Raw genomic sequence first — 24209 nt, 5'->3', positions numbered from 1 at the left:
ATAAAATGTGAAACAAACTGTGAAAAGCATAAATAACTCTCTTTCACTAAGAATAGCCGCGCAATACAAGAAACTCCGAGTAGGAGGCCACTCGGATTTGTCATCTCACTTGTGACCCTTTTTTCTTTGTGCTTCATGCAAAACCCCAAATCAAAATCGAATACCTGTTGAGCTTAACTGAGGAAGCTTGAAACTTATCATGACATCTTCATTTGGATTTGCCTATGAATATGTACAAGAAACTCGACATAAGATGCGCCACCTGCATTCTTGTCTTCAACCATGCAAGATAAGAACAGCATTCCTGAAAATGTAGCATTGAATCATGAGAATGCCATAATATAATTGCTCTTCTTCTAAAATGAAAATTGATTATACACAAATTACTCTTAACAATAAGAAACCCACAAGCGTAGAAGCAATTTGCTTCACTATCACAAAAGTTAAGGCAAAAATTCTCGGACAACCATTAAACACCTTATTCGCACTCTCAAATTACATAGTTGAGAAAAAGTTTATACGATGCCATGTTTAAAAAATCAATGGCTATTTTGGTTGAACATTCCACATATGATAATTTATCAAATAGTCTCCTAGTTTGTCTTGAGAAGTTCAATGCACCAACCTGATGGATCCCCCTTCTTGCACAATTTGGAGCTGCAAAAGAATATCAGGATAAAATTGCATTAAACAGCCAAATATACTTCACTTTTTTATACGAAGAGATGGAACAAAAACCATTCTTTTAGGAGTAAAGTAACACTAAGGTAAGAACCATTAATCATACCGAAGGTAGGAACATCTTTGTTGACGGATCACATTTACAACATCATTTAGCTTCTTTGATAACGGATTGTCAAATTGCTGCATCACAAACTTAAAATACCAATGTTGGCAACAGACTGTTAGTTCCAGTAAAGTAATAGGTAAGTGAAAGGGTCCAGACACGGAATAATGCTGACAAGTGAAGAACATATTATGGAATAGACACCAAAAACCCCATAAAGTTTTCTTCTTCTTCTTCTTCATTTTTTCGCTAATCTTTTCTTTCTACCATACTGAGAGGAGACAGCCTAACACTTGAATCCAAGTTCACTCGTTCCAGCTTCATACTATTCAGTCATAAAACACAACAGATTTCAAGACTCTTCCCATTCAATGCAAAAATCACACCTTTTAATGGAAGGGATTTGGAACTTAGCATGCAGATAAAAAATCATTATACAGGGAGTTTAATAGTGATTTCAAATCAAAACCTGCACGAGGTCTATTTAATATATACTGGCCTGGGCCATTTGAATTTAGTATTTAAATATGCAATTTACTTTAAAATAAATAGGGCAACAGTTATTTTCAGCCGATATAAACCTGAAAATGTCTGGAAAAACAATATCAGGTCCTCAACACTTTCCATTTATGCGATTATGATCAGAATTCACAAAATGTTTTTAATAAGTGAACGAGGATTATAAGAAACACAAAGTAAAACAATGTACCTGAGTGGGGACTTCATCAACTGAGGTGAAGCCAAAAAGTTGTTGCACGATATTCAAATCCACTGAGCTCCCAAAATATATTAAAACATCCTCACCATTCTCAAGAAGATATATTCCATCATCACTGACATGTTCACTAGAAAGTGGGATTGTAGAAGGAAGAATAGAACCATCCCCTTCCTGTCCAACAAGCATAAAATTGTTTGTTAGGATGGTTAAAATACTTTGGACCATAAGACAACTAGAAATTTATTACCTTTGAATTAAGGTTGTGGATGGCAAACATCCTGGGATAAACCAGTGGGACTGCCAAAGGAGTAGAAAGGGAGGAAACATAATTGAACCAGAAGGAACGGTCATCTATTCTGCCATCATTTCGCAACCCTGTACTCTTGATTAACGCTAAAGGAAAAGAATATATTTATTAACATATGAAAAAAATTTCAAAATTTTTCTTGAGAATACGACTTAGTTTCTGCCACAGGGGAAGAAAACATGAAATTTGAAAATCGAGATTAACTAAAACAATAATAATGGAAATGAATGAGACTCAACATCAAGTAGATAATTAACAAAAAGAAAAATTTATACCAAGGGTATATAGAGGAAGAAGCTTAAGAGCCTCAGGAAGAATAAGCTGTCCAGACGATGACACCGTGGCGCAAAATTTACGATATGAAAGCAGAATGTTGATACAAAGATTTGTCACTTGGTCCCTCACTTGCATAAGTGGGGCTGTAGGAATTTCAATTGCGGCTGCATTCAAGGAAAATTAGAAAACACACACTACATTGTCAGTATTCTTGCACATCAAACTAATGATTCCATGAAGAATATTGCAATAAAATTCTTTGGATATAATAACCAAGTAACATCTCATCCATACAACATCGATCCATAATGTGAAAAATAATGGCAACGTGGAACATCTTCAAATCACAGTTGGAAGCAAAGCAAACATTGAATTGGGTGGGAAGGTTACAAAAAATTGAAGTGGTTTCGTGGTAATCATTACTTCTTCAATAGTTGGTGTTTTTATGGGTTTTGTTCTTTAACAGTGATTTATTGTTTTGTAATTGAACTTCGGGTGTTTCTTGGAGTTTGTTTGATATTGGTTTTCAAAACTTTTAGGTGATTCTCGGCCATTTGTATCCTGATGTTCTTTGGTTTGGATTGTTTTATGGTGTTCTTTTTTGTGTTCCTAGGTGTCTTTTGGGGTTTTTAAGATGTCAATCAGGTGTTGCAGTTGCTTTTAATTACCCTTTGGGTTCTAATAAAAAATTCTGGCTGAGCCAAAACAGAAAAAAACTTGCACAACCAATTCACCAAAAAGGGAAAAGATAGTAAAGAAAGATGTACAACGCAGAATTGAGTACCTTGTTTTAAGAAATTTGCGAATTGAGCATCCAAGTCAGCAGAGCGGAACAAATTACTTAGCATATTTGTGCATGGCAAGGACAAGTTTGTGACTCGAATTCTTCTTTGCCCATAAACAGTGGTATACAGAAGGGCGCACTGGAACATGAAAGCCAGAATATTATAGATGCATAAAAATGCTCAACTTGCCAATGCTCACATAATGTAAGAAACATCATGGGCATTAAAGATTCAGATACCATTAATTAGTACCTGAAAAGCACATTCAGAACCATCTTGTAATTTGTCATCATGCTTTAAGGTTACCAATATGCATTTGTCACAATCAATCTGCATAACGGAAAGTACTAATCATGGGTTGAAACAAAAATAGATAAAATACCCAAAATCTGCTCAAGCAGAGCTTCACCATGTCACCCCCCTTCTAGCAGAAAAAAGTGCAAATATTTCTCTTGAACAATATTACCAATTCATGAGCTACAAAACCATGGCTCGTGAAAGCACAAAACTACATACATGGCAGAGGGAAAATGTTGAATAAGGAATATCACATTTTGGAATTGTTTATTTGATACTAAATATGAGAATTCACGAGGAACTTTTAAGATAAGCATTGCAACATGAGTATCTTGCTCCAACCTTGTGACAGCTTAATTTTTCTTTATAACCATGTTACAATGCTTTGAATACCTCAAGTAGGACATAAATTATTATTGTGAAACTCTTCGAACAGAAGGAAAAAACAATGAAAATTTGCACACACTTGTCAGCCCCACACCAGACCTTATAATATCTAAACTCCAGTCGTATACCAAGAAACAAACCACCAGGAAGAAGTTATACATCAAACTCAACAACTCATCATTAATTTCCCTAGCTCATTCATAGTGAAATTATAAGATTGACTTCAATCAATAAAATGAGAAAATATAATATCATTTTGCTAAGTAGTTAAAAGACTATTGACTGAATTTCAAACACCAGGGAAAAATACAAACAATAGTTTCGGAATAAATTAGAATAAATTATTCAAAACATCAATCCCCAAAATGAAATAATATTCACCAGGCTGGATGCACAATATCCCAGATACTTGATCCAAGCAAATTTTCTAACACGTTTTTTTAGCAAGGATTAGCTAATCATCCAACTTGAGTTCAAAGCTAAACATTATGCAGAAAATAATTTTATAATTTCTTTAGGTTAACCAAACAGTGCAAGGAGTTACAATCAGATTTTTGAATCTTTCTTAAGTGATTAAATAATAAAATAACTGTGGTTCAGAAGCTAAAGCAAATTAACGAGAAATATAAGACCAAGTATTTTTCAAAAGGAGTACAAACCCCAGGTAGGTCGATGTCAGTTGGAATGCGTCTGCAGAAATTTCCAGAGTAATCATGAACTTGAATACCCTACAAGTATACAAGGGGTAAACAAATTAAAATATGGTCAAATAATCATCATAATCCGATAAAGTCAACTATCAATATTTCACTTAAGAAACAGAGCAACACAGAAACATTACCTGGCTGCATCTTACACGCATGACAGCCTCAAAACCTTGGGGCCTAGTGATGTTCCATCTAAGGTCATTGTAGAGCTTTGCAGGATCAGATACAGCAGAGAAGGGGTAATAATAATAAACCTGGAATTTCGAGAAAATGTGTTGAAAAGTAACTCTTCCATTCAAGAAATAAATCTGTAATCCTGATACTGAAGGCCTCATACATAGAGTTCGACAAGTAGAGATTTAACTGAATAATATATGACATCAATATAGTCAGGCTTTCAAGTTTCACCAAGTTATGCATCAGACTCGATATTTTATTGATTGGTACTCTACTTGGGGAAGCAAACAAGTAGGTGGAGGAGATGACACCAGCAAGTTCACTAACAATGACAAGGGAGTCGAGTAGTTTACCGCAAAGAGAGGATTAAGTAAAGACAACTTCTTAACTAACAAAAAAGGGAATAAGCCACTCATCCATCGTATTTTTACTGCTCCCTATAAACTTGAGATGCACTTCATCCATAGTTTACCAATAACCACTGTTTAACCAAGGAAACGCAGCAACCCCATTCATAAATTATTTGGATGTGGTGTTGAAGATTCCAGTAGCACAGAGTCAGAAAGACAAGGAAAGAGCCTGTTCTGATTTCAGTAACAAATTTGCATTGTGTGACCTGACTTAAGCACAAAGATGTCCAATAATCACCAAGCCACCAACATAAAAAGATGTTGAAGTACCATACAACAGAAAATTTTAAAGCAAGGTTTGCAACTTAGTGCACTTTAAGAAATTCAAAGTAGATGGAATAAGCAGAGTAATAAACAACTTCACACATTATCAGCCAGTAAAACAAAACAGATAAATAAATAAAAATAAGGTAAATATTATGTTAATACCTGGCCTCCAGTAGTTCTTGGGATGACAGAGATGGAAGCAATGTCTACATAACTCTGAGTAGTTAAAAATACATCAACACAGACCTGCAATGTGTTGCAATAGAAGAATATGCGGGGGGAAATCAGTCATAATATAGATTTACCTAACCAGCATGAATTTCAACAAGAATCCATCAGGCAGATTTTTATTATCACGTCATGATGATATCAAGGAGAAAAAAATTACTGTTAGTTTACCTGGTACTCAGCAAATTCAATTGCCATTGTCTTAAGAATTTTGTCAGCTGGTTGCAGTAATTTATGAGCCTCCTAAACAAATAGAAATGCAAAAAGAAATCAATACAGAAGCAAAAATTCTGTCTTCCGTTGGATATGAAATAATTCTTGTTTCAATCACAATATTATGAATTATAATAAGTAAATATATCACCAGAGATTCAACATGAAAGAACAGAAAATAAGACAATCGTATCTGAAATGCTGATCAGTAGTTGGCAAATTCATTTATGATTTTTTTTTTTATGAATTTCTTTTAATTAGTTTTTCTTCTTTCTCTCAGAAGGGGACTCCCACACATCCACTGTCAAGTGAAAGTCACAAATGCATTACAAAGATGATCATTAGAGATAAGTACCATAACCATCCCAAAAAGGGGCCAAACTTTTGAAAGCCTACAAACCACAGAAAAAAATACAGGAACTAAAAGCCTATTCTAGCCTTGCAACAATATCACTTTTTGGTTAGAAAAACTTGAATCCATGCCAAGCATGATATTGGAAAGAAGATTCCCAATATCTACATCTAGAAGATCAACCAAGAATTCTGAGCTGCTGTGGGAACCGGTGATCCAGAATTTTTCGTCCAAATTAGCAGGTTGGAAAGCTTCAAGACTCTCGTTGGCTGGGAGATTGGTGTTAGTGAAGACGGTGTTGTCATCCTTGCCGATTTTCTTCATGTCCATTTTCAAAATTCCTCCTAAGGTAAATCATAAGTTGAATTCTATAATGGCTAGATTCCTTTGGGGGGAAGGTCCAGCAAGAAAACGGATTCATTGGGTTAATTGGAATTTGGTGTGTCAACCGATTGAGGAGGGAGGCTTGGGTGTTTTGGAATTGAGTTTGATCAATCGAGTGTTACTTGGGAAGTGGGTTTGGAAATTTGCTAATGAGAAGGATTCTCTATGGAAGAATATGCTTTGTTGCAAACACAATAGCAGCAACTTATCCTTATCTATAAGTACGGCAGTTTCTTCTCAAGATTCTTGGATTTTGAGAGGAATTAGGAATAACTATGAGAAGAAGAATGAAATTGGAGATTGTTTGAGGTCAAATTCGAAGATGCAAGTGGGGAATGGTAGATCTATTGCATTTTGGAATGATGTTTGGGTTAATAACTCAACTCTAAAAGACCAATTCCCAAGGATTTTTGCTCTATCTAATAATAAAGGGGGAAAGTTGCTGAATTTGGTTGCTTTGAAAACAGTGGATGGGTTTGGAATATTCAATTAAGGAGGAATTTATGTGACTGGGAATTAGATCAGTGGATTACCTTGATGTCATTGCTTGATAATATTGGTTTGATTGATTCAGTTGATGATTTTTTGGCTTGGTCTGGGAAAGGTGATGGTTTGTTCTCGGTTAAGTCCTGTAGATTGACTATTTCTGGCAGATCTAGAGGTAATTTTCAGTGGAGCAAATGGGTGCGGTCTGGTTTGGTTCCTCCCAGAGTTCAAACCTTTTTATGGCAGTTATCTCATCATAAAGTGGCTGTTAGAGTGGAGCTGAAAAAACGAGGGGTGCCATCGGAAAATGTTTTTTGTCCGTTATGTCTTAAGGATGAAGAAACAAATTTTTTTTTTTGATAAGAATTTCAGGCCTCGTTAAAAACCCCCTTCTTGATTAATGGAGCTTATAGAACTCCTTAATCAGCGGAAGGAGGAAAAGAGTGCCTTAGGATTTTATTGAACCATAAATTTACATAAGATACAACAATTATACACCCCACCAACCAAAAACTCAAAACAACCATAAAACAACGTAACTATAAATATAGGATCAGCCAATTCCTTCTTTAGCTAAGGCATCGGCTTCTATGTTGGCTGTCCTGCTAACCCATCTAACCAGCCCTCCGAACTCTATAAGCCTGTGAACAATGTCTCTAACCAATATTGCATAAACATCAGGACAAAAATCAACCCCCTTAATCCAGTCCACTGCGATTTTGCTGTCACTTTCAACAATCAACCGGTCCTGAAGTCTATCTCGAAAATCCGCAAAGAATATTAGCCCTTTATGAATAGCTTTTAACTCCATATAAGTCGGAAGCCCCGGACCAGCAAGCTCCTTGAAAGACCCTAAGGTATGTCCAGAAGAATCTTTTAAAACTCCTCCTAACCCGCTCTTCTTCCAATCCTTATTCGTAGCTGCGTCAACATTAATTTTCACAAAACCTTTAGGAGGGGGATGAGAGATGCCAAGGAATAGTAGACTTATTCCTATTAGGTTGAAAGTAACAACAGTCCCCTAAGGAGGGGTCTGAAATACGAGAGTCTTTTGGAATACACACCCCTTTATTTTTTGCTAAAAACCATGAAGCAAGCCTAAATCTTGCTAAGAAGAAGAACTCAACCTCATCCAACTTCCCTCCTTCAAAAACAATTAAGTTCCTCAATTTCAATGTAGTCCACATAACCACCCCTGGAATGAGAGACCAAATCTTAGAATTAGTCCTCAAAGCATCCCAAGCCAGGAGAAAAGATTTTGCATTAGAATGGAAGAAAGTCTTAATTCTCCAAAAGTTAAGAAATTTGTTCCAAACAGACTACACCACCGCACAAGAGAAAAACAAATGCGTTGGAGACTCTTCCTCCACCATACAAAGAGGACATAACAGGTTTTGAATTCCTGAAACCCCTCTTTTCACCAGTTCAGTTTTAACAGCCAATCTCCCTAGAACAACCTGCCACATAAAGGATTCAACTTTTGGTGGCAACTGGCCCTTCCAAACAATCTTATTCCAAAAGTAAGCCTCCTCCGAACCTAAAGAACCGGATGAACAAAGCTTGACAGCCGACTTAACAGTGAACAATCCATCACCGGTCCCTTTCCAAATCATTCCATCCGAGCTATCCATAGATAAAGCAAAAGACGAGATGACAGTCATCAGATTAGCCCACTGCTCAATCTCCCAATCATTTAAATTTCTGCGAAATTGCACTTCCCAACTCCATCCAGTAGAGCTATACTCCCCAAATTCAACCAATTTTCCTGTCTTGTTGATGGAAATGGAAAACAGCCTAGGAAAGATAATCAAAAGAGGGTAATCCAGAGCCCAAAGGTCCTGCCAAAACCGAATACATTTGCCATCTCCAACTAAACTAGAACACAAACTTCTCAGCTTAAAGCCAACAGGGTCCTCTTTAAAGTGATTAGAAACCACTGATCTCCACAACCAAGAAACTTTGTTTGGAGATTTATTTTCAAACATTAACAAAGAGGGATCCAGATTATATTTAGAACAAATGAAATCCCTCCAAACAGATCCCCTCTCGTTTGCATACCTCCAAGACCATTTTTCTAGAAGCGCTCTATTCATCAAATTCAGATTCATCACACCCAAACCCCCCATCCATCTTAGATTTGCAAACATTCGACCAACTAACCCAGTGGATCTTACTTTTATCAACTCCACCTCCCCATAAAAAATTTGACCTCATTGAATTGAGGATTTTTAGAACCGAAACTGGTATCTTAGAGATAAATAATAAATAGGGAGCGAACATAAAACCGATTTAATAAGAACCAATCTCCCCGCTAAAGAAAGAGACGTTGCCTTCCAACCAGTTAACTTTTTGAAAAAATTACTGATCACTGGATTCCAAATAGCAGCAGAATTCCTAGAAGCCCCCAAAGGAAGTCCTAGGTAGTCAGAGTGAAAGCTACCAACTGAACAACCAATACTGTGAGCCCACTCATGCACAACCTCATCATTTAAATTCACACCAAACAGTTTACATTTCTTCATATTTAGTTGTAGTCCTGACATAACTTGAAACACTCTAAGCACCCTTTTCACATTAAGGATTTGCGTTTCCGAAGCACCACTAAAAATAATGAGATCATCCGCAAATTGTAAATGAGATAACTTAAAAGACCCCTCATCCCTCCCTATAATAAGACCAGAAAACAGCCCCTGAGAAACTGCCTTAAGATCAATAAATTTAGTAATTCGCCAATAAAATTAAACAACAGAGGAGATAAAGGACATCCCTGTCTAAGACCCTTCGCCATAGGAATTTCCTCAGTAGGAACTCCATTAACAAGAACAGAAACCGAGGCCGTAGTAACACATCTTATGATCCAATTTATCCACCTTGAACCAAACCCCATCTTCTCCATAACTAGAAACAGGATGTTCCAATCCACAGAATCATAAGCTTTTTTAAAATCAGCTTTGAACACAGCCTTGAAGCCCATTTTTCCTCAAAAAGTCGATTCCTTCATTGGCAATTAAAGAGCAATCTAAGATTCGTCGGCCTGGTATAAAAGCGAATTGGGTATGACTGATTATGTCCGAAATACAACTCCTCAACCTCCTCGAAAGACACTTGGAAAGAATCTTATATAATCCACCAACTAAGCTAATGGGTCTAAAATCATCAAGGTCACCACTATTAGATACCTTAGGGATCAGAGTAATAAAGGTATGATTAATATCGTGTTCCCACTCTTTCCCCAAATAGAAGTTATTGAAGAACTTCAAGACATCTCCCTTAATCACATTCCAAAATCTCTTAAAGAAACCCATATTTAGACCATCTGGCCCAGGAGCTTTATTCCCATTACAAGACTCTAAAGACTCCCAGATTTCCTCCTCAGAGAATTCTTTCTCTAATCTCAAGCTCTGCTCATGAGTAATACTGGAAAAATCCAGCCCTATGTCTTCCACTTGTAAAGTAAACTGATCATTAAAAGCCTTGAAAAAGTACTCTCTTACTGTTGACTTAACCACATTCGGATCATGAACAAAGCTGTCATTGACAAGTAGCACATTCAAGGCATTTCTTTTCCTCCTAATAGAAGCACAAGTATGAAAATATCTTGTGTTTCTGTCCCCATCTTCAACCCACTTCGATCTTGATTTTTGAAACCAAATCTGCTCCTCTATCATATACAACCTCCACAATTCTGATCTCAACACCCTCAACTCATGTTCTGTCTCGGAATTGGAGCCCAGTAGACCATGATGAGCATCCACTTCAAGCTTCTGAATCTTTAATTCAAGATCAGAAATCAAATCCCCAGGAAACTTATCTCTCCTCCCTACCCAATTTTTTATTGCTATTTTGGTATTCTTAAGAATACTGAAAATTCCAGCATTCCTCTGATTTCTTTTACAATCTTGAATTGATGAACTTACCAAATCCTCAAAACCAACTTCATCCATCAAATAATTAAAAAGTTTGAAAGGTTTCTTACCCCAGTTTACCCCACCATTTTCAAGCAATACAGTATTATGGTCAGATATAGACCTAGGCAAAAGATATTGAGCTAAATCTGGAAATGCAACCAAGAATCGATTATCAACCAAGAATCTGTCCAATCTAACGTAGGTTGGGGAATCTTGGTTATTACACCAAGTGAATCGGCCACCATTCAATGGCAAATCGATTAAACCAGTGAAGAGCAGAAATTGACTAAAAATCTCAACTGAATTCCTGTTTTGAGCTCTACCCATCTTTTCATCCTCATGAAGATAAACATTAAGGTCCCCTCCAACACAGATAGGATCACTAAGGCCTCCAATGAACAAGCCTAGCTCTTCAAAAAAGCCTCATTTCTCCTCCTCAATAGAAGGACCATAGACATTAATAAGACTGCATCTGAAATTATTGGCACGAAACCTCCCAGTAATAGCAATGAATCTACTGGATATAAACTGATTTTCCAAATCGAAAGTACTGTCATTCCAGCAACAGAGTAATCCCCCGGAAGCACCAACCGAAGGGGATTCAATAAACCATTGCAAGTTAATTAAACCACATCTTCTGATAACAGATTTCTGAAACAACTCTAATTTAGTTTCCTGAAGCAACAAAAATTGGGGGCAACGAGTAGACACAACTCTCTGCACCGCCCTTTGCTTCTATTTTCTACCCAAACCTCTGACATTCCAAGACACAATAACAAGCTTTAATTTCATCATAATAAATCGTAAACATACTCCTAACTTCCCCAAGAAATCAGCCTCCCCTGAGAAATCAACCTTCCCTAATTACCTCCGATCCATGCTCAAGACTTAATATTTTTTCAATGAAAGTCTCCTTCTCCTCTTTGAATGAAATGCCTAACAACTGACAAACTTCCCAAGTTGCCAATGCTTCCTCCACCAATTTCGAAAACTGAGGAGAAAAGACAGTAATCACGTTAACCAAGTCCACAGCTTCCCTAGTTAAAACTCTCCTCTCCCTTCTATATTTCCTACCACGCTTTGAAACAGGAGGGAGAATAGATTGGTCCTCAAAAATATTCTTACAGAAGATAGGGACCAAAGATTTTTCCTGATCATTCGCAGAACCAAAGACTTGTACATCCTGTTCAATTCCCCTATTTTCTGAAGCAACCATCTTAATGTTATCTTCAGTAGAGATTTGATTAACTCTTCTCTCCCTTCTTTTCGATCTTCCTAATCCTACAACAGAGATAGGAACTACTGACACATCCTCTCCCATATTTTCTGAAGTGAGCTGCAGAACATCATCCTTTCTACCAGGAATTCCTTTGTGATCATTCTCAAACCAGTTATTTCTCACCCTAGATCTGCTATAAAATCTTCTATAGCTGGCCATTCTCCTTCTCTCTAAGGGCACACTTTTAGAAGAAAGTAATCTTCTATGCCGAATCAACGTTCTGCCTCTTGAAGAAAACTGCGAGGATTCTTGATTAGGAGCTGACAGCATTAAGTTAGGATTTAAGGGCTCAATTTCTTCACAGTCCTTGAAATTCACTGAATTTCTCTTCTTCTCACAAAAAGAAGAATCACTACGCGCATTGAGAATCACTTGATTGACATCCTTAACCATTCTCAACTTCTTTTGAACAGCTCTATTGTTAACTATAGCTTCATCCCTCACTACATCTGTATCTTGCTCTTGAAAATAGAACAAAGGCTGATCCTTTTTTTTATTTACTGCCCTGGCCCAATTCAACTTCACAACAGGGCCCGCTGGGACAATTTTAGTTATAGGAGAAAGAGACTCCCCATTTGAATCAGAATGGGCATGGATACTCTGGTCCACAGCCTCTCGCAGCCCAATTCCTGCATAATCCCCACAATAGTTTAAATCAAATTCAAATTTGTCTGACACCCCATTATTATTGGGCAGAGTGACAGACTTCTTTTTCAAATAATGTTCCCCATCTTCTTCTGACATCCTCCTTTCTAGACTGGTCTGAAGCCACGTGTCTACCTTTGACCGAAATCCTTCTTCTGAATTTTCCCTGTTGTCTTCTTCCTTCTCTAAGTTTCTACCATCGTCCCCCTTTGACACATCGTTATTGCAGCTGCTATATGAAAAATTCTGCCTCACGACTCCAAAATCTTCAGAGTTAGGATTACAACTGGTACCCACATTAATTTTAACTTTAAAGGATCTGCCATAAGAACCCACAATAACATATTCTTGTACATCAAAGGGGCTTGCAACCCTCAACAGCATTCTGGCCGAAGAAAGATCATCTATATTTCTTGTTTCCTCCAGGATACTCACAACCTTTCCCCATTTTTCACCAAGCTTCTCCAAAAAAGGAACACTCCAACTAAGAAGCGGTAAACCAACCAACTCGACCAAGCAATAAGCCAAAGGAACTCCATCTTCACTCAACAACGGATCTACCCAATCAAACCAGCAGTATAGTTTCTCTCGGAGACTCGACTATGCCTCTAAAAACTCTTCATTTGTATTGAACATAATAATGCTGGCGTTCTTGATATATCCCCACCTTATTATCTTAACCTGGAATCCCTCCTTTGCCAAAGCTCTCTTCACCATATCATGCTGAAAGGGATCTTTGATAACCCCTGTTAAGGAGTTTTTCACCCAACAAAAATCATCTGATGGGATATGCATATCCCAAACATTTCTTATTCCATTTGCATTTTTCTGACCTCCCTTATTCACCATACGACCTGGATCCACGCTCCTACTGTTGGCCACATTCACAACCTCCTTATACGATCTTTCATCTCTCAAACTTCTCGATTTCTCCAACTCAGCCTGCAGTTCACCATTAACCTCTCTACCCAGCTTAAAACCATCCAACTGATTTCTTTTTACCTCTGCTTCTCTTTTTCTGCCCCTCTTGTACTTTGCTATCCCCACTGAGACTCTTCCCATCAATCAGCGTACCGTTTACATTATGAACTGCTCTTCTGCAACCTACCTCCTTCGCAAATTGCACAAAAGCAAACGTGGATGACTTATAATTTGGTTTAGACATAAAACTTGGAATAAAAACCCTCACTATTTTTCCATAATGGTTAAAAATCTCTCTTAACTCAATTCTAGTAACTCTCGTACTAAGATTGTCAACAAAGACAGTCCATTCCTCACCAGAGGACGAATTACCAAAAAAACTCGCTCTTATTCTCTCTCTACTTTTCTCACTCATACTGTAATTTTTAATCCTTTATCTTGTATAGGATATCATTGGCATACATGACGAAACAATTCAACATCTTTTTATCTTGTGTCCGGTTGCAAGGGAGCTGTGGAATATGTTCTTAAGTTTATGAGATGTAGTTACAGTTCTGCCTAAAGATCCTCAGTCCTTACTTTGTTCTTGGTCTCATATTATGGCATCTTCTTCTATTTGGAAGTTTATCCCAGGTGTTGTTTTGTGGTCTACATGGAAAGCTAGAAATTCTGTGGTGTTCGAAAACGGTAAACTTGACATGGCTTTACTGCTTTTCATCTCAAGATTCAGGCTGGCGAATTGGTTTTTAGCAAAATATCCTAAAGCAAATATCCAGGTCGATATTTTGGTAGGGGATCCAAGGCTTGCTGACAGTATTGTAATTCTCCCTCCAAAGATGAAGAAGGATACGTGCTGGTATCCTCCTCCACTTGATTTTTTAAGTTCAATGTGGATGGGGCGGTAAGGCATGATGGTTTACAAGGAGGAATAGGAGGAATTTTGAAAGACTCGAACGGCTCTAAGCTTATCTCCTTCTCTACTGTTGTGGGACCAGGTCCGCCGATGTTTGCAGAGTTGAAAGCAATCAAAGAGGGAATTGATGTTTTTCTTTCTTCTGAATGGGTGGAGAAAGGAAGATTAGTGTTAGAGAGTGATTGTTCAACGGTAGTGGAATGGATTTTGAGGCCTGTTTCTGCCCTTTCTTTTTTCAGGTCATTGGTTGGGGATATTGGTGCCTTAGTTTCGGCTAAGGACATTATGGTTAGATGGATCCCTAGGAGCTGTAATTGGGAGGTGGATAAGTTAGCTAAGGAGGGGATAGGTTGAACGCTTATAGCTTTATTGATGTTATGTTATGTTTTGTTAGGAGTTTTATAGTGTAAAGTGTATCTTTTGTAATTCTGGGGTATTAATAAACTGAGGTACTCTTTTCCTCCTTCAGTTTGTTGTCTCTTCTTAAGAGGCAACGATGACGGAGGTTTTTAACGAGACCTCCTATTCCTATAAAAAAACATCTAGAAGATCAAAGAAGCATTTCTACTAATAAATCAGAAAACAGATTTATCAGGTTCATAATAATAAATCAAATTCTTACGTAGTAATGTAACCATCCCAATATTCTGAATAGATGATAAACAGATAAAGCAAGTTTCAGAGATGAGATGCTGCAGTTACAACACTGAAGTTCGACAAACAAACAGAAGATTCCACATTTTGATTTTTTAGTTGCAAGTCTGAAGGTATAACAGCATCTTCATCTAAAAAAACTATACTTGAGGGAAAAAGAGTTTTAAAAATAGAATTGCACAATTATTTAAGTAAAATTAAACATAGAGAGGAAACAATTAAAGCCATATGCAAACCTTTTCACTAGCAGAAATGTTAGTTCTCCCTTCGGCCTCCCTAGAAGAAAGGGCACCAGTACCAACTGATGGCAAAACTGTCATAAAACATATACATGTTAATTAGATAACTATGGGAAATGATACAGTAACTTGCGTGTATGAGAGCTGTATGACAAGCCATTCCAAAACATGCAAATGTCAAATAGGTAGACGAGCTTGCCTGACTGAAATACAAGAAGCTTCCCTCCAGTACATTTCATGGCCAAGAATGCAGCCTGAAATATAAACAGAACACTGAGATATCAACATCTACACTTCAAACGTACATAAATTGTTGTACACCCTTAAATTATGACCAGGCATTATTAACTTTCCAGGAGACCATAAAACTCTAACTTTCCAGAAACCTCAAAGAAAGCTAAAGTTATTGAACATAATTTGTTTAAGCAGCAGAGATTAAGTTTCTTGCCTTTCAAAAGTTGAACGAGTTCCACTTTTTATTATAGTCATAACTATAACAAAAATGCATTTGCTTAACGAGAAAACAGATTAACCCATGACAAAATACTGAAGTTAGGATCAGTGGGGTTGAGTGGAATAGAATTTTATCTGTTAATTTATAGTATCACCATGAAATAGCTTACCTTGATTGCAGCACCAAAACATGACTCAGCAGTTGTACTAGTCTGAAACATTGTTGGGATGTTTTCAAGCAACAGCTCTAAATGTTGGCGGCACTGAATCCTCGAAATAAAAAAACCATAGTCTAAAGAACATATTTGAGAAATCGCTAGTATGACATGATAGTTTCAACCACTGTTAAATTAAGAACTTGTAAACTTCAAGAAATATAAGGGAAAAAATCCCAAGAACTAACCTCAGAAAGCTGAACAATGACATCCGTTTCAAGAGGGGTATAGACATCTTGTATGTCAGGAATGATAAGCATCAACGGCTGAAAATTGAAGACATCAAAATCAGCTAAAGAATAATTTCAAGAGGTTCTTCAGTAGATTACATCAGAGAAAAAGATCATATAATAAAAAGTTCAAAGAGATATCAGTGATACATAAAAAATGAAACCTGACATTAATGCCCTGTTGGCCTTTCACTTTCCATCTATGTGGGAAATTAACTTTCCCACCAATTGTCAAGGGAATTACCTTCCATTGTTTGTAGGAAAGTAACTCCAAAGGGAATAGTACAACCCAAGGAAAGTAAACATATTTTTGCATCCCAAACGTTGGAATCACATTCCAACTAATTAAATTCCTTGGAAAGTGTGAACTTTCCATCATGCCAAATGCCACCAAAAGGTTGAACAAACCTTCTTGTACCAATCCCAAACACTATATTAGCAACATGTATGTTGTTTATATACCACTTACACCACTCTTATATTGATCCTCCACTGTGTAGTCCTAATCAATTAAACCTCACTTAAGCACATAATAGAACCACCCTAAATTCCAAACTGCACCACAATATCAAAATCATAATTTTGTGATCCTGCATCACAAATTCACGTTTAAAGCATGCAGCCCAACCCAGAATGTTTAATTTACCATTATGTTATCAATGACCCTACTTGAAGAAATAAATTCTTGAAACATCTAAAAAATATTAGAATCTTCTATACGTCATTATTGTTAAATTGAATTTCCCTTTCTAAAATAGAAAGCACTTAACAAAATGAAACCACAAAAAAGTCTTCTACCCAAAACAATAGTTGCCTGAAAGAGGGAATGTTAAACGAAGCAACGATTACTGACCTGTTGCAGTGCCCGTTTCAAATTATAAAAATGGACTGTTGAGTCAAATGTTGCTATTCCGACTAGAGTTCGGGGACCTTCCTGCAATAAGCAATTGACACATCATAAAGAATGGCATATCAAAGATGGGTCAAACTTATGATGTGTTCATAATTTTGTGAAAACATCACTTATAATGTGCTTACTGATGATACTTCTTCAATGCAAAAACAGCAAACTATTGAGAGAACAAAGAAATCAATAGTCAAACAATGGTATATCAACAAACAGACTCAAAGACTCATGTGAAGCCATCCCCACTTCACACCATCGAATTTGTAACTAAAATAAGAGTTAACATTTCACTTTTTCTCTTTAATTCACAAACAACTCACTTTCAAGTGAACATAAAAATACAACATACACAAAAATATTGCATCAACAACAGTAACTCAAGTACAAACTATAAGAACCAAGGAAAACAAAAAATGGGACCTGCAGGAGACATGCATCTTGGGGCTAAGTTGAAACTAGGGAAAGAAACACTTCAGTAATAACTTATCTAGGAAGAGTTCCAAAAAGACTTAATATACAAAAATGCCCATGGAAATTCTTACATATCAAAAGATGGGTCAAACTTATGATGTGTTCAAACAATAAAAACAAACAGAAAAGAACCTCATTTCTAGAGAATTTGACACAACAAATTCAAATCTTTCAGAGTTAATGATTAAATAAAAATAATAAATCAAACCACAAACTATGATTTAGTATAGTTTCCACGTCTACTGATACACTGCAATAAGGAGAACAACAGGGGGGAAATGAACAACTAAATGAATAATTACAACACAAAAGAACTAAAAGCCATCCATTCTAGAAATTGACATGAAACTCACAGGAAGATCAGCAATAACTTGACTAATTGCACTGCAAGCTGCAGCAGTGGCACCAGTCTGTACGGCATTCATGGATACGTCAATTAGGAAAAAATACACGGATGGCATTGGATCGCGGACCTGGAATAAGAAATTTATCCAGAAGAATGAAGTATACTCTCACCCAATTATATAAAAAAAAGACACAGCATTGATGAAAGAATAAAAAGAAACAATTTCAAAAACGCCTTCCATAAACCCCTGGGCACAATAATTTCACACAACTAAACAGTACCAAATGTTAGCATAATTTTGAATTGTTTAAATTCTTTCCTCCCTTTCTTCGACTTTCTTACTTTCTTTAGGCTCATCTTAATCTTTTGGTTATTACCCCTGGAATGCAGGATCACTCAAAGTTGTACAATAAAAGATTCACTTGTCTTGACTCCTTTGCAACAGGATATCCGGCAATCAAGAAGACAAGGGGTAAAAGATATATCTACCGGCGGGAACTAATATGTGACTAACTTGAGCTAACCAAATGTTACATAATCACGTGATTATCCAAAGATGTGTGCATTAACAATTGCTATGGGCATTTACGAAGAAAAGAGAAAGAGATGTAACCAGAGTTAAATAATGTAGAAATATACAGTATCAATTTGAAATTTACAAATTTACAAATTTCAACAAACCATGTACTCTTTTGAAGCAACAAATTCAACTGTTCCTTTACAAAGCTCAGGCCTTTCATCAGCGTCTCTACGCCGGCCATCAGGACCAAGGTTGCAATGGTAGTCACGAGGAGTATCATCAGTAAACCCTGAAAGAATATAGCATAATCAGTGATGTTGTCATCTTCCTACATTACAGAAACATCAGAGTGCAGAAATAGACAAGCTCAATGTGTGGTCATGGCATTTATCCAACATGGAATAAAGATTTCTATATATATGACCAGAACGTAAGTGGCATTTATGTGCAAAAAAATTAAATGCAAAATTGATAAAATTCAGCATAATAAGAATAGAAGAACAGATCGCCATATAATTTAAGGAACCTATAGATGAAAACTAAGATACTTGGAGAGTATTATTACATTTCAAACATAATTTTAGTTCAAGAGCTTCCTAACAAAAGCCCTCAAATAATAATCACACTATTTGATTCTCTAAGTGTAAGAATAATTAGTCGTTTAAGTTTTGATAGAAATGAAACACATGCAACACAAATGAATGAATACAAGAATAATTAAAAGCCACAAGATATTGCCAAATGTGTAATATGAACACAAGATAAATAATACTGACCGCACAAATTGCAGATAAACTTCCTTCCCTGATCAATAAACTTCATGAAAGGATTTATGTAACCTTTGCAACGAGAACATCGAACAGGACCACTTTCCCCAAAATCCACAACCTATAGAAGAAATGTTAAAAAGATGATGAGCAAACAAAATTTTAAATTTCATGGAAGGCCTGACAGATTGGATATCAAATTTGAAGTACAAATTGCTCAGGCATTACTTGAATAGGATCCTCTGATGGATGAGGGAGGGCCATAGGTTGAACTAACAAAGATAGCTGCATTCCAGAGGTTGTCAAAAGGTCGGCCGTGCAAGGGATCTGTTAAACAAAAAAGAAAAGTGAAGAGCATGAAACAACACAATGAGTACTGATGGGGAAATTGCAGCACAATCCTCATTAAAATATGTGCAATTAAAGAAAAAGAAGCTACAATAAAATTGAATAGTTTGTTATGACCTGATTTAGGGTACATCTCACATATCGTGGACTACAATTCCCAGCGTCTCTGACAATGTAATCACTTGTAGCGGGCTTCAAAAAATTACAAGTCATCAGGAATTAGGATAGATAACAAAATTCAAATTGCAACTACATAACAAAGCTGTGATAGCAGTATGCATACATTCAATGACAACCTAGAAGAAGAACGATGAACCAATCAGGTATCTAAATTGGTTTACCCTAAGTCAGTGGTGTTGGTTATGGTTGTTTTTGGGTGTCTTCTGTTTTTCGGTTTTTGAAGGGGTGTTTTTCTGGTTGTATCTTATGTAATTTCAGGTGTTGAATAAATTTCTAAGGCACTCTTTTCCTCCTTCCACTGATTAAGGAGCTTTGTTATAAGCTCCTATAATCAAGAAGGGGGTTTTTAACGAGGCCTACAATTCTTATAAAAAAAAAAACTAAGCTTAAATAAAGATCAAAAGGAATAGCCAGATTTGCAAATTCCGGGTGAATTGAGTAATTTTCTTTCTATTCCTATCAAATGACCAGAGATTGTACCGGAGGTGGATTTGCCGAGTTGCCGTGGCGAGTTTCATACACAATAGGTGTGGCACTTGGAGCAGGCCTTGGAATTTGACTAGGATCAATCTTTGACGACCCTGACAGAGGTGCTCCAGGTTGACCCATGGCAGGTGAAATGGTAGTTGCAGCTTGATTTGGAAGTTGTTGTGGCATTCCAAACATTCTTGAAGGTTGTGCATGTGCAGTGCCAGGAATATGAGGAGGTTGGAATCCCTAAAGCAATTAAAAACAGCCAGAATTCAAATAGAAGCAAACAAAATGCAAACCCACTACAGCCAAATCACACAATTCTGGTTAGAATTTTCAGTGCCTCGTACACATTGCTTCAAAATGATTTCAAGTCACTAACACAATTTCAACCTAACTCAGAGCTTTAAAATATCCATCTAGACCAAAATGCCATGTACTAATTGATCAAATTCAACCTGAAGAAATAAATAACCAACCTCAAATTGGTTCGAGCTAGAAGATATACACCAGCTATTGGACCAAACATCCAGGTCATTTAATGTACTTTTAATGTAATTACTAAAATGCAGGGCTAAGATTTCTACAATGATCATTCAGTGCCTAATGTAATTACTTAAGTACAGTACAGGGATGAGTTAGCATAAAGAGAAGGAAGACAATCAACGACTTTTATGCCTAAGATAATCAAAGATTAATTCCAACTGACTATACTTCTTTATAGGAAGAATCTTGAAAGCGTACAGTTTTGAATACTAACCTGCTGGGGTTGCATTGGCCATGCCTGTGGCCCATAAGGAGAACCAGGAGGTGGTGGTCTAGACTGAGGCGCAGCTGAAAATGGTGATGCTGAAGGCAGGGGAGGAGTTATCGGGGAACTAACAGCTGAACTTCCCAAAACAGAATGCATGGCTGAAGCCTGAGCAGGAGGCCTAGCTGACATCATAGATGGTGGAGGCCCAACAGGGGGTTGTGAAACACTTGCAGCAGAAGGGAATTGGGGAGGACCAGGCAAAGCTCCCGAGCCAACTGCAGGTGTCCCATTACTCAAAGGACCAGCGAGCGCATTTGACATTGGCACAGCAGGACCTCCAGTAAAAGGTGAAGATGACAGAAAAGAACCCGGGAGAGAACCTGCGGGTGGTGGTGCAACAGAGACAGTAGGTACACCTGAAGATGGGAAAGCAACAGAAGGTAGAACCGCACCACCTGTAGATGAAGGCAATGAAGCAGAAGGAAGTCCAGACCCGAAAGGGGGCATATGACTAACAGGTGAACCAACCGGTCTTCCTGGGAGTACATTAGCGGGTAATGTGGATTGTGGTGGTCCAGAAGGAACCACTGCAGGTCTTCCCACCATACCAGGTGGTTGTCCGGACCGTGAGGCAACTGGAAATCCAGCAGAGACTGAAGATTGAGGGAAGGGTGGTTGTTGACCAAAAGGTGGAGGTCTAGGACCAGAATTGGGCATAGTAAAAGGCCGATTTAGGTTCAAATTCTGCATGTTATCGGCTAAGGAATTGGGATTGGTTTGATAATTAGGATTAAAATTAGGCGGAGGTGGTTGCTGCCGTGCATTGGCGCCGGATCTAGGTGCCCCTGGAGGCACTGGAGCTGCCATGATTTAATCAAAACAAAATCCAATCCCCTCTTTCAATATCCTTTCCTTTAGATATATATTTTACAACAAATTCAAGTTCTGCACAAATCCAAAAAAAAACAATAATTCTTTAACATTTCTAAGAAAATAAAAGCCTATAACATTATGATCCCAACTTAACCAAGAAAAAATAGATCGAACAAAATAATACACAAGGAAATAAAATTGAGAAGAGAGAATTAATAAGTACCCGTGATCAGAAGAAAGATGCGTCGGATCTGCTGACCGAAGGAAACAATTAGCTAAGATCTGAATGATGTTATTTATATGGTAGGGTTTTAGAAAGAGGGAAAGGAAATTAGGGGTTCTTTTAGGAGGATCGACCGGTGGATTCGGATTTCGTGGAGGAAGGGAAAAGAAAGGCATACAAAGATTGACAAGTAAAATTAATCTATCTTCATTGTTCATTCTTTGACAGTTACATACTTAACAGTTAGATTTACAATTTTTCTTCTGTTTATTTCTTTCTTTCTTTATTAGGCTGTGTTTAGAAAGTTATTTTAAGGGTAAAGTATATAAATGGTCACTACATTTTTTAGGTGATTGCATTTAGGTCCTTCAACGTTTAAAAATTATAATACAATCACCAAACATTTAGTTTATTTACAATATGGTCCTTGACGTAACGGCCGTTAGGGTAAGTTACATAAATGGTCACTGAACTTTTTAGGCGCTTGCATTTAGGTCCCCCAACTTTTAAAACTTGCAATACAATCATCAATTACATTCTAAACCCCAAAATCCAAAATACTTCAATTACATTCTAAACCTCAAATTCCAAAATACTTCAATTACATTCCCAACCTTAAATTCATAATCTATTCTCAAAATCTACCATAACAAGTTGAGCTTGAAGCATTAACCTTAAACCCTCAAAACATAACCATTTCAAAAAAAATAAACAACTATAAGTGAACAATAAGTGATTATGTTGGGTTTAGGGTTATGTTGGACCTAAATAATCAATTAAGTTATAAAATAATTGACTCGAAATTTTTTCAATTTGAGTTTATAAAACTTAAATCAAGTCGAATTGAATTGAATTTTTGAGTTTCTGTTTAAATTTAATTATAAATATTTATCATATTATAATATTATTTGATTATAATTCAGTTTAGTTTATAAAATAGTTGTAACATCCCAAAATAAGGGCTAGTGACTAAAATAGAAGTTTTGAAACTTTGAGGTCTAATTTTGAAAGATTAAAAAGTTTAAGGACTAAATTAAGAAATAGTTTGTGGAGGATTTAATAGTAAAGTTTGAAAGTAATAAGGGTATAATGTCATTTGATATGAAAGATTTTTATTTTCCCTTTTAAAAGGGATTTAAGCACGTGTAGTTTGGGTGATAGAGATAAATGCCTGGAACTTCTTCTTCTTCTCCCTCTTCCCGTAAGCTTCAATTTTAGGTAAGTGGTCTCAAGTTAAGGTTTTCTTTTATGTTTAAGCTGGTTTTGATTCTTGAGTGATAAGAAAGCTTAGAGGAAGATTCAAAGTGGCTTAAAACTCAAGAATGAACAAGATATAAGAGATTTGGTAAAATGAGTTTTTGAGTGAATTATTGAAATATAAGGAGTAAATGGATTTTGAAGTGAAATTTGACTTGTCATCAGTCAAAATAAGAAATTTAAAGAGTTAGAAACGAATTTAGAAATGTTGATAAATTGGTAAGATTATTGGTTTCCAAATTTAAGATAGAATATTGGATATTAAGATGAGTTAAAGTAGTATAAGTTGGCTAGAATAAGTGTAGTTAAGTTTAAAGGGCTAAAAGGAGGCTATATAAGAAGAATTAAGTAAGTTTTGGTGAATTTTTTGGTAAGAAAAGTGATTTCTGGGCTATGGGTATCGGTACTACTTCATCAGGTACCGATACTTCAATAGTAAAATAGGGAAGGTATTCATGAGGTATCGATACCTGAAGAACAGTATTTATACCAAGGGTATCAATACCATAAGGACGGTATCGATACCATCTTTTAAACGAGAATTACATAATGCAATATGGGTATCGATAGCTAGGCATGGTACCGATACTACAGTTAGGAAGTATCGATACCCTAAGGGGGGTATCGATACTACTTCAAGTATAAAAGAGAATTAAACCTTTCTTCTAGCTTAAGAAATTAAGGATCGAATTATAGTCTTGGGAATGTTGGTATGTATATTATATGTATGATTGTGTAGATTTCGACCGAGAGCAACGTCCGGACAAATTGACAAGTAATAGTCATCAAGAAGAGATAAGGAATTGGTATTGACTAGTGAGGCCAGGTGAGTGCTAGTTATTATGTATAAGATG

General features: G+C 36.6%; 1 protein-coding gene across 2 annotated transcripts; it reads right to left on the bottom strand.

Moving 5' to 3' along the window:
* Positions 1-118: 118 nt before the first annotated feature.
* On the bottom strand, positions 119-22343 carry LOC120180416 (protein transport protein Sec24-like At4g32640). 2 transcript variants are annotated; one of them, XM_039185742.1, is made up of 25 exons: positions 22099-22343; positions 21009-21958; positions 20258-20494; positions 19715-19789; positions 19478-19576; positions 19259-19370; positions 18644-18771; positions 17970-18089; positions 17092-17172; positions 16197-16274; positions 15964-16056; positions 15540-15594; positions 15338-15414; positions 5518-5589; positions 5281-5364; positions 4399-4518; positions 4217-4285; positions 3126-3203; positions 2873-3011; positions 2088-2252; positions 1753-1898; positions 1497-1676; positions 788-876; positions 626-657; positions 119-304 (listed from the first exon to the last, which is right to left on the bottom strand). In XM_039185742.1, the coding sequence occupies exons 2-25, from the start codon at positions 21867-21869 to the stop codon at positions 198-200; spliced, it is 3297 nt and encodes a 1098-aa protein (XP_039041673.1). In that variant the 5' UTR covers positions 21870-21958; positions 22099-22343; the 3' UTR covers positions 119-197. The 2 variants fall into 2 exon arrangements, with proteins under 2 accessions (XP_039041673.1, XP_039041674.1); XM_039185743.1 differs by having other exon boundaries at positions 21009-21947.
* Between the last annotated feature and the right edge of the window lie 1866 nt (positions 22344-24209).

Source organism: Hibiscus syriacus, unplaced genomic scaffold (assembly GCF_006381635.1).
Source record: "Hibiscus syriacus cultivar Baekdansim isolate YM2019G1 unplaced genomic scaffold, ASM638163v2 tig00112495_pilon, whole genome shotgun sequence".
NCBI lineage: Eukaryota > Viridiplantae > Streptophyta > Magnoliopsida > Malvales > Malvaceae > Hibiscus > Hibiscus syriacus.
This window is presented reverse-complemented; position numbering and strand designations above follow the sequence as displayed.

What these genes read in the sequence shown, in the direction of transcription:
- LOC120180416 (XM_039185742.1), bottom strand. Translation starts at nt 21,869, where the DNA reads ATGGCAGCTCCAGTGCCTCCAGGGGCACCTAGATCCGGCGCCAATGCA. An exon ending in TTGCTTCAAAAGAGTACATG is followed by an intron (nt 18,090 to 18,643) that starts GTTTGTTGAAAT and finishes TTCTTATTCCAG; the next exon opens with GTCCGCGATCCAATGCCATC. An exon ending in AAGTTATTGCTGATCTTCCT is followed by an intron (nt 17,173 to 17,969) that starts GTGAGTTTCATG and finishes TGCTTATTGCAG; the next exon opens with GAAGGTCCCCGAACTCTAGT.